The 10,413-nt window shown below is 43.3% G+C and overlaps 2 protein-coding genes across 2 annotated transcripts; both read left to right on the forward strand.

Moving 5' to 3' along the window:
* The first annotated feature begins 395 nt into the window (after positions 1–395).
* LOC100831750 (FHA domain-containing protein At4g14490) lies at positions 396–1,700 on the forward strand. The gene has a single exon (XM_003572379.3). It carries the CDS (start codon positions 396–398, stop codon positions 1,698–1,700), a length of 1,305 nt encoding a protein of 434 aa, XP_003572427.1.
* A 617-nt stretch (positions 1,701–2,317) lies between these two features.
* LOC100839538 (UBX domain-containing protein 1) lies at positions 2,318–7,726 on the forward strand. Its single transcript, XM_014901611.2, has 13 exons — positions 2,318–2,661; positions 3,136–3,231; positions 3,499–3,575; positions 3,982–4,052; positions 4,893–4,947; positions 5,160–5,221; positions 5,312–5,393; positions 5,840–5,910; positions 5,995–6,076; positions 6,553–6,627; positions 6,709–6,783; positions 6,945–7,064; positions 7,148–7,726. Exons 2-13 carry the CDS (start codon positions 3,138–3,140, stop codon positions 7,328–7,330), a joined length of 1,047 nt encoding a protein of 348 aa, XP_014757097.1. The 5' UTR covers positions 2,318–2,661; positions 3,136–3,137; the 3' UTR covers positions 7,331–7,726.
* Positions 7,727–10,413: the final 2,687 nt, after the last annotated feature.

Here is a 10,413-nt window from a genome sequence, read left to right on the forward strand (position 1 = left end):
AGACACGGACGCGAACGTTTGCTCGTTAGTTTTCCAGTTTAAAAGTTGCTTCACATTTTGAAGTGGAAGTGGTACTACTCCACTACTCCAAATGTGGAAATATTACATGTATATTTCCAGTTTAAAAGTTGATTCACATCCGATCTTAAATTGTTGTCGAAATATTACATGTATCTAGATGTTTTTTAAGAATAGATACATTCATATTTGAACAAATTTAAGTCAAGAATATCCGGTCCTAAATTGTTGTCAAAATATTACGTGTATCTAAACGTTTTTAAAAAATAGATACATGCATATTTGAGTAAATTTAAGTCGAGAATTTAGTATCGTAGAAAATACCAAACAGCATTTCGAGTTCAGACTTCAGAAAGTGCTGCCCCACAAAACCTCCAATGGCCGCTGCGCCGCCGGTGCTCACCCTAACGGTGGAGAAGGGCCCGCGGGAAGGGGAAACCCGGCAGTGCCGCGCGGGCGCCGCGCTTCGCGTCGGCCTCGTCGTCTCCGGCAACGACCTTGCCGTGCGCGACGCGGGCACATCGCAGCGCCACCTCGCCATCGAGTTCCTCCCGCCGCCGCCCGCGGCCCGGTGGGCCGTGTCCGACCTCGGCTCCTCCAACGGCACCCTCCTCAACGGCGCGCCCCTCGTGCCCTCCGTCCCGGCTCCGCTCTCCCACGGGGACCTAATCAGCCTCGGCGAGTCCACCGTGCTCGCCGTGTCCATCGCGTCAGATTCGGACATGAACCCGGCCGGCCCTAGGCGCTCCTCGCGCCTCGCGGCGGCAGGGGTGGCCGCGGAGGAGAGGCCGATCCCTGCGGTGACCCGCCGGAGCAAACAGAAGAATGCGGTTGCAGCGGAGCCCCCGGAAGCGGTCAAGGAGGAGATTGAGGAGGCTGCAGAGGTTATGCAGCACGGGAGGCGGAAGAAGATTGTGAAGCCTCCTGAACCGGAGAAGGAAAAGGAGGAGGTGGTCGTGGTGCCTACACGCCGCGTGAGGACTGTGAAGTTCGCTGAGCCGGAGAAGGAAGTGGAGGGGAAGGAGGAGGCCGCGGTGACGTTCCACGCCAGGAGGAAGAACAAAGCCGTGACGGTTGCTCCTCCGGAACTGCTGCCAAAGACGAGGTCCAAAAGGGGCCGTGGAAGAGTTACAACGGCTAGTGCAAGGAACACCATTCTCGAGGAGGAGGATCAGGTGGAACAGGAGGAGAGCGAGGTGGCTGCAGCAAGAGAACAGGCAGGGAACCAGACGGCAACAAATGGCGATGACGCGGATAAGGGAGGCAAGGTGGCAGCTGGATATGAAGCAGTGGAAGGGACTTCAATGACGTTGGAGGAGGAAGTGCGAGTTGCTCGGAGAGGGCGGGCACGAAGAGCACTAAAGGGGATGACCAATGCTCAGTGTGCTGCTTCTGATGACAGGGGTGAGGAGATAAAGTGTGCTGGAGACGTGGAAGAGGATGGCAAGAGGGAAGTGGTTGGCAGCGGAGGAGAGGTAGGGGATATGGAGAAGGAAGAAGAGCATGCTGGGAGAAGCAGTTTGGAGACCATGACATTGGGGCACTGGTTTGATCGGATGGAAAAGTACCTTCCAAGGATTATCAATGAGGCTGCTGATGAGATGATAGCAACTATGGAGGAGAGGCATCAGCGTCTCAATGAATACATTTTGACACTCAGGCACAGTTCTGATCCTTCTTGAGATTTCTGGATAATCAGGAGTTATGGTCAGTCTAATGTAAGGTGACGTCTGGAGATAACGTTGAAACCGTATTTTGCTGCGTCATAAGCAGTAGGTTTGAGGTATAACCACCATTTGCTGGCGGTGATCACTGAAATCTTTCATTCCAGCAGCCACATCAGAAGTGCACAAGAATTGTTACATATCCTGCTGGATAGTGCTGTACTGGCCATGCTATGACATATACTCTTGTAGTAGGTTAACGCAAATAAAATGGAACTCTGTAATTCACGACGTGTCCCGCAGGTTTGCTTCTGGTGAGATGCGTTTGAATGATTCCTGTTAATTTTTACAGTTTTGTATCAGCTCTAGTTGAGAAGCAACCTTCCCTGGGACTGGGACTGGAAAATCACTTTTTTGGTAGTTGAACAAATTGTGTAACTTGACGTGCACACTAACTTGATTGCACCGATTTGTTTCGTCCTTTATTCAGTTGAGTAATTCCTGCACTAAGCCTCTACGGCCTTGCTGACATGTTCTGTGTGCAACGCAGGCTAATTGCATGCTGATGATCACCATGAACTACTTGAAGTACATAAAGTTATAATTTTACATTTTATTACTGTCTAATTGAGTTCCCTACTCTGGTTCAGAAAAAAAGAGGAGAGTTCCCTACTGATTTTTTATGAGATTGTCATTCCAATGAAGGAACTGACTAGTTGTGAACAGGGTGTTTACAAGAGGGAAACCTAAGCAGGAAGAAAGGTACTAGTAACTGGAAGAAGAAAGAAGTCACTTGAGTTTCCTGAAAACCATTTGGGAGGAGAAGACAAGAATGAAGTGCAGAAGAAGCAAGGCTCTAATCCTCTTCAGCTAATTTCCCCATCCCTCTCGCAGTAATCCATTGCTTCATACCTACTTATAGAGGATTGTGCACCAACTTGCTCCAAAGTTACAAAGCAAGGAAAACAACTTTTAAAAGGTAAGAATTTCTGTTCGTCATTTATTATGTTGTTGTATTCGAAGTTTCAATGCATTCTGAAAGCTGAATTGTTTCTTCAAACTACTCAGATCCTATGTTCTCCACATCCCCCGCTTTCTAGCTCTGCAGGTCTCTGTTGCACAAAATGTTATAATTGTGCCATCATAGCCTGTTCTACTAGGTATAATGATCATAGAGTGATTAAGATCAGCATACCGACGAGTTGCATATACTAAAATGCTGAATATGGTAACTTTGGGTAGACATAAACAGAAGTATTTTGTATAAATCTCCTCAAAAAGAGCCAAAATTCGGAAACTCATACTTTTATTTACTTGTGCTGACAAGATTTTTGTCTTTTTAGTTTTATATGTCAAGTGAACCAACTTTCCCATAGCACGACTCATTTCCTTCCTCCCTAGTTTTGCATTTGTGGTAATTGACATGCTCTTATTCTTATGCATATGCTTCTAGCGATGGCTGTCCCACAAGTTGACAAGAAACTGCTTGGTGAACTGGAAGTTATGGGATTCCCTGCCGTTCGTTCGGTTAGGGCACTCCATTATTCTGGTACGTCTGTTTGAAATGAGATAAGAAGGTAGATCATTGTATTACACTGACAATCCAACAATTAGATCACCACAGGACATCTGGTTCTATGGTTGCACCAATTATGCTTTAATGTTATTCGATCCGTTCTAATATTTGCGTTTCTTGGAAGTTGCAAATTACATAATTCGACGGCAAAGCTATGGAGATACCCCTCTTGTAGATATTCACTTTTCTTCTAATATATTAAGCCGAATAAACTGGAGAAATAATCCATTGTCTTACCAGGTAATTCCAGTCTTGAATCTGCAATAAACTGGCTTCTGGAACATGAAAGTGGCCCAGACATTGATCAGCTACCGTTGGTAGGCTATTTCTTCATAGTCCACCTATTATTTGATAGCAGAAATCTGTTCTGATGTCCAGTATTCTGCACCCACATGATATCATTCTCGGTAGATTCTATCCTCTAAATATATGACTGGTCATTGTCTGCTCCAAGAATGCAGCTTGTCCTTTTCCAATTTGTTTAATCTGGAGCAACTTGAATGTTAATGCATGTCCATATGGCAGTTTTATTTTCTTGTTTGTAACCTGATGCTCTGTACAGCTAGATATACTGCAGGTCTTATCCAAAAAATCCTACTATTTCTTCGTAGTATTATTTTCTTCATTCTATATCTGCATATCTGTATTGTCATCTGAAACAATGCTTTTGTTGTTTACAAATCTTTTGTTCTGACTTCTGGATACACCTCCTTGGAAGTTTAGGTTCCAAGAGAAATCAGCATTGAGTGTGGTGACTCATCAAACGAAGTGAGAAACAGCGCTCAAGGAATCAGGTCAGTGTTTTTTCCCAGACTGCTATAAAAATGTCGGAAGTATAGAAATATTGCTGCTTGTCTTTCCAAGAGCCTAAGTTTTTGGATGAACTGGTTGCTGCATTAAACTCAGTAAGTCAATATGGTGTGAGCACCAAGAGGCCATGAGTTTGATACTTGGCTGGCACAGTTTCAAGAGAAAAATTGCTGCCCCCCTTGAGCGAAACATCATAGGCCTGGAGGAGCCTAGACGGGAGTGGTACTCTTACGTTACTAATAATTGCTGGATAGCTATTCTGCCAACCACTAGGAAGTTTGCATTCTACAACCCACAGCATCTTCCATTCATGGGTGCCAGCCTGCTACTTTAGGTTCCGATTTTGTGCCATAGGTCAAGGAAGGGATAGCTTAAGGGAGCAAACAGCCTGCCGAGCATAAAATTAGCACGGTTCTTATTTCATGCACTGGAAAAATGAAGTAGAAAGTGAGCATAATAGTTATCTTGCCTAGTACTTTTATCAACTATCAATGCAACATCTTAATTTCACAAGGTACCTCTAGTAAGGCAAGTCATGTGCCAGAGTTAAATACTTACTCCCTCCGTCCCATATTAAGTGACTCAAATTTGTCCAAATATGTATGTATCTATACTCAAAAAGCATCTAGATACATGTAATATTTCGTCACTTAATATGGGACGGAAGGAGTACATCACAATTTACAAACTACCAATAGATAATATATTTATGAAAAGTCCTATGAACTTGAGTAGCTCAGCACATGTACTGGTCAGTATTACTTTCATTTGCTTTGTTGTTGCATTATAGAATGTATCATGTGATTGGCATGGTTGTCTTGTAGGGCTCATGCCCAGGAGAGAGAATCAGAAGAGCAAACTGCAACCGGAAACCAGAAGGTATCTGCTGTTATATTGTTTATGTGTATAGACTAGTATTAGGACTTTGGCTGATGGTTATATGTGTTTCACAATAAACCAAATTAATTTATAAGATGTGATGGCACACAAAATTAAGGTGTTATTTCAGAATCATCTCCACACCTGTGTACCAAGGAAATCTTTGCAATTTAGTGACTAATGTTTTGTCACATTCGGATTTTCTTTATTAGGAGACTTCAAGGGTGGAAAGAGGAGCCAATGCAGCTGAAGATGAGGAAGATGATAGAAAGAAGTCCGTACCTTGTTTTGAATAGTTGTTCAGTCAGCTGCTTGCATTTTGTTTAATATTCCTGCAAGGTTGCAACTCTCGTATACTTTTCAGGATCTTAGCACTATACAAGTCAAAGCGTGATGAGGAAGAAAGAGCAAGAGGGAAAATCCGAAATCAACTCCAAGAGGATAAGGTCTGACAACCTGTCTATGCTAATACAACAACAACAACTAAGACTTTTGTCCCAAGCAAGTTGGGGTAGGCTAGATATGAAACCCAAACAGAAATTTGTGAAAAATAAAAGCAAACTCAAAAACAAAGAAATGATCAAGGTTCAGGCACATGGATTGCGTATTTCCATGCAGCCCTGTCGGAAGCCAGATCTCTGGACACATTCCAGTCTTTTAATCATAACACTGCAGCAGCAGGCAAGAAAAAAGTACACACCCGTTTTGGGTCTTAGCACGGTTGTCTGCTGGGATGCCAAATCTTCTGTTAGCTGGGAAGCCTTTTTACTATGGTCAATAATGAACAGCAGCTCTGTGCTAATATTATGATCTGGAAAATATAGTTGGGCGCTGTTACATATTCTGTGACCATTATCCTGTCATGTGAAACTTATTTGTTGTTTTTGTGAAGAGGGAGAGGATTCGAGCTGCTAAAGATGCCACGGAAGCAAAACAAACTCTTGAAGAAAATCAAAGAAAACGGTTTGTTTCGTATGCAACTCGTATTTATATATGCTATTTCCGACCCAGAAGTACACACACAAAATAAGTTTTTATTTAGTACAGCATGATGGAAAGTCGCAAAGCAGATCAAGAGGAGGAGAGAAGAGCAAGAGAGAGAGTTCGGCAGCGTATACATGACGATAAGGTTCCATTGATTCTATCTAACAAATATTTTGGAACTTCAAAATTTCATTCTCTGTTATTTTCAACTCCAGTGTTTTATAGGACAATGGTCAGTCAATCTTCTGCACTCTTTACAGTTGTTTCTCATGTTTCCACATTGATATAATTATTGAAAAATGCCTATATCTTGTCTCCCAAGACCTGGTAGCTACATCAATAGCACAGCCTTCGTGTGTGTGAACCGCATGGCCTTCAAATTTAACTAAACAAAATTGGTCTCCTTGCAATATAGCAAGCCTACCTTGTAATGATCCATTCTCTTCATTCATGTCATTACCATCATTGGAGTGTAATTACATATTTCCTACATGATCAGAGCAAGAATCTTCTTCTGAGTCCTATCTGCCACTACTTTCCTCCAAAACTTTTGGATTTCGGTGAGATACTACATTGCTTGTTGAACGGCTGAAGAGCCCTGAATAATTTTGTTCTATGCAGGCAGAAAGAAGGAGAGGACTTGGTTTGCCGCAGGAAAATACTGTAGCATCAGCCCCCCTCGTGCCTCCCACAAAGGTCTTCATTAACCCCCTATAGTACTCCTGCATTTCATGAGCAAACTTCCAAAACAGAATCCTCACTTTTTTAACTCCTCAGATAAAGTCTATTGAACCTGCTGTAACATCAGAACAACTGAGAGACTACCTACGAACTCTGAAAAAGAATCACAAGGTAAAATGGTCTTCTTTTAGATTTAATTTATTTATGATCCGTTGACCTTTCTAATTGTTCTTGGCATTATTGAATTTTAAGAAAGCTTTATAATCCATAACCCTCATGTTTTGAGGATGCCAGGAACCAATTGACGTGCCGTTTGCCACTTATATTTGTAGGATGACAATGCTAGAGTCACAAGAGCATTCCAGATATTGTTGAAGATAATTGCCAACATAGTAAAGAACCCAGAAGAGGAGAAGTTCAGGCGGATTCGACTTAGCAATCCTGTTTTCAAAGTAACTACAAAATTTTGATATCCGCTACTCCTATACTTTATAAAGCTGCTTCATCCTTAACCTCCTACTCTGCTCTTTAACAGGACAGGGTGGGTAATCTGCAAGGTAGCATAGAGTTTCTGGAGCTGTGTGGGTTCCAGAAGCTCAGGAACAACAGCTACCTGGTCATGCCGAGGGGCAAGGTCGACATGGGGCTCCTCAACGCGGCAGGAGTCGAGATCGCATCTGCCATGCAAAACCCCTATTTTGGGCTGCTCTCCAAGTGAACGTAGACGAGCCTCCATCCCCGGTTCGTCATCAAGACGGAGCTTTTCCTGCTTCGTACCAAGCTCTGTGGCAATGAGATGTGACTGCCAGTTAATGGTCAGCAACTCAGCACTATATACGATCGGATCTCGCCGATCAAATGCATCCCCTGTTGCTAGCAAACTGTGGTACCGGGTGTACAAAATCAAAACAGGTGAGAGACTGACTAGATGCCTGCGAAAAGATGGGTCAGGTCCGTAGAAGAACATAGAAGAACATGAGCCATGGCCCCATAGAAAGTACTACTACTGTATTTCTCATCTTACCGTAAGTAAGAACAAAACTATGTGTAACTATAACTGTAACTGTAATTGTGAGTGTTCATTCAGGAGATATCATCAAGCCAAGTTCATGCCTTTCCCTTGCCTGACGTGCAAGGAGTCCTGTGGCCGTACCGAAAACGTTGGGTCACCGTTTGCTCATGGAGCAAAACATTAACTGCCTTTTATTCTCCAAGGAGAGAAGGACCCTGTGGATACATGCTCAAGTCACATGGCATGCTTTTCTATGTGTTTGTGTGTAACTGTACTTTGGAGCTTGAATTCTGCATCTGGGAGTGTGGAGGGACCGTCCTAATTCAGAAGGCAGCTTCTTCATAGCTGCTAGCTGCCTTCTGCTGGTACCTGGATATATTCACTTGTTGCGATCACCCGCTCCTGCTCACAATTACTATTTACTAGAACCTTGAACGTGAATTTACATGCCATTTGGTTGTGAAGTTCTTGGTCCGGAGCAAAGTAAGTATTTATTTTCCTCGCGTGATTGTTTAGCACTAACAACGGGTCTGGAACTTACAAGGTTGGATGCAGCCTGTTTATGCTGCTTAGTTCGCCTTGACTGTTGGAGTTGCGTCGAATATTCTGCTACAGAGTTATAACTGGTCAGTGAAGTGTTATCGTCAAAAGCTTTTCCCTGAGCAGCAGCACCTGAAGGAGAGAAGGTTCGATGGATGGAACTGGGCATTTCTCATTCATGGTTTGAGATGGAACGAACCAACGGCCTTCTTCTTCCATGAAATGCTCGTCGTGCCGTGCGTGAAAAGATGCATCGATCCACATCTCGTCAGGTACACAACACGGGATCATCGCATGGGCGCAGAGGCAGGGGATCATACAAGTACGAAGAGTACTTGTACTTGTAGGGCTGCAGGCCTAGCTTAAGGCTAGGGTATTGGTGTCATGAAAGGCAGGCAGGCGGGCGGGGATTGGACATGGGCTCCGATTGATGACGATGTGACAGGCTTGGATGGGGGATGGGCTCAGGCGTCGCACATGGAATCCAATGGCCCGGGCCGCATGCATCATCGGCTCGACGTCAACCTTCCTCCTGATAATAACACACTTTACATGTAATAACGACCTCTGATAAAAGAGGAAGCTGTTTGGTACTCCTACAGTACTCGGTTGGGTTGGACCTTGTTCACTCGAGAGCAAATGAAGAAAGGAAAAGAAATTGGAATGTTGTAACCGAGGTCTGAATTGACCGATCCCTCCCCATGCCGGCCATGCGCGCCGAGCTCCGAGGAGGAAAAAGTAAGCCCGGCCATGCGCTGTCTACCACGCTATGCTAAAATGCTATAGCCAAGCTATAATTAACAAATTTGGTATAGATATAGTACCTAGCTAGTCCTAGGTTACTTTACTTTCGACCAACTACCATTCTAAAACAGTAGTACAGTACTAATTTTAATTTGTTCTCAACAGGATGTGATGGGAGTACTATCACTGTGGAATGGCCAACCTAACCAGTTTCTTTACTCGCTTGGAAGCAATTCTAACACTACAGTTGAGTAATAAGGGCATATCGGGTGGTTGATACTATTTTTTTCTTTTTTAATATGTTTTTTTTCTTTTATTCATTTCTTTTCTTGATAGACCCACGTGTCTTCTTCTATTCTTTCGTGGTATCCGTATGGTAACGGTTATTTGTTTAAGTAACCATTACTTATTTACTTGTGATATTCATCTCTCTTCTACATTGGTTAGTATCTTTTTCGTATCCGTGAAGTACCATTGTTGAAGAAGATGCCCTAAAGGTGTTTTATGCAATGTGTTGCGATAGGTAGCGTGCAGCCATGTCCATGTGTTTCTGTTGGAAAATGACTGAGGGTAAGATGTCAAGAAAAAGAAAAAGACTGAGGGTAAGGTTACTACGTATGAGAGAAGCTAATTCAACGCGATCTGCCGCGAAATCGAATAGTATACCTTCTACCGACAGAAAGATTGACCTTTGTGTTTCAATAACTCAGGAATCAAGGATTGGACTTTCGGGAACGGCCAGCAACGGAATCGTATCGTACGTACACATGGCCCTACTAGGCTACTATATACACCATCTCTGTGACTCTGTCTTGGCCAACTTGTCGAGTTGCTGATTGGCACCTTGATTTTTATCCCCTGGAAGCGAAAGCGAGGAACACTAGTTGACAATGTCGGCATATAGTATTTCAATTTGGTCAAAAAAAGGTATTTCAATTTGTCCAATGGGCAGAGTTAAACGACTCTTTGATTGAAAGCCGCCTTTTCATAGAAATTTTGAAGGATGGAATCCTTAGTACTCCGTATTTGTTTTCTCTGCGTGAGTCGTCGTATGTAGAAACTTTTTTTTTTCTAAGAACCTCTTCGCACTATTTTATGTAGGATTTTTTTATCCATTCGGACCCTTGTTAAAATTCATCTGTTTGGCCTGTGTTCAGTTTGATGCAATCATAATCTTATAGCTTATAGGATTTAAGTGGAAACTTCACAATCATTTCTTTATCATTTTTTTTCAATTATGCAAGTCAAAGAGGCACTGATTTTCCATAACAATCACGTTACGTTAGGCGGACAGATGACCGGAGAACTGGCAAAAAATTTCCTCCCCAAGCCGCAAGATCTCCCACAAAGAAAACCGGGGACGCTATCCAGACTCCAGCCCTCTTTTGTTAAGTACTCCGTATATTTCTTTCTCGGGCGATCAGGTCAGTGCGTGCTGTTGCTATCCGGGAGGACGAAACTAGGAGCAGATAAATAACTAGATAACCCTTCCCTTCATTCCCCCC

The sequence above is a fragment of the Brachypodium distachyon genome, chromosome 3, assembly GCF_000005505.3.
Source record: "Brachypodium distachyon strain Bd21 chromosome 3, Brachypodium_distachyon_v3.0, whole genome shotgun sequence".
Classification (NCBI taxonomy): domain Eukaryota; kingdom Viridiplantae; phylum Streptophyta; class Magnoliopsida; order Poales; family Poaceae; genus Brachypodium; species Brachypodium distachyon.

Excerpts from the sequence above, each read along its gene's own strand:
- LOC100831750 (XM_003572379.3), top strand. The coding sequence starts at position 396 with ATGGCCGCTGCGCCGCCGGTGCTCACCCTAACGGTGGAGAAGGGCCCG.
- LOC100839538 (XM_014901611.2), top strand. The coding sequence starts at position 3,138 with ATGGCTGTCCCACAAGTTGACAAGAAACTGCTTGGTGAACTGGAAGTT. Across the intron at positions 5,222-5,311 it reads GAGGAAGATGATAGAAAGAA|GATCTTAGCACTATACAAGT; the intron begins GTCCGTACCTTG and ends TATACTTTTCAG. Across the intron at positions 5,394-5,839 it reads ATCAACTCCAAGAGGATAAG|AGGGAGAGGATTCGAGCTGC; the intron begins GTCTGACAACCT and ends GTTTTTGTGAAG.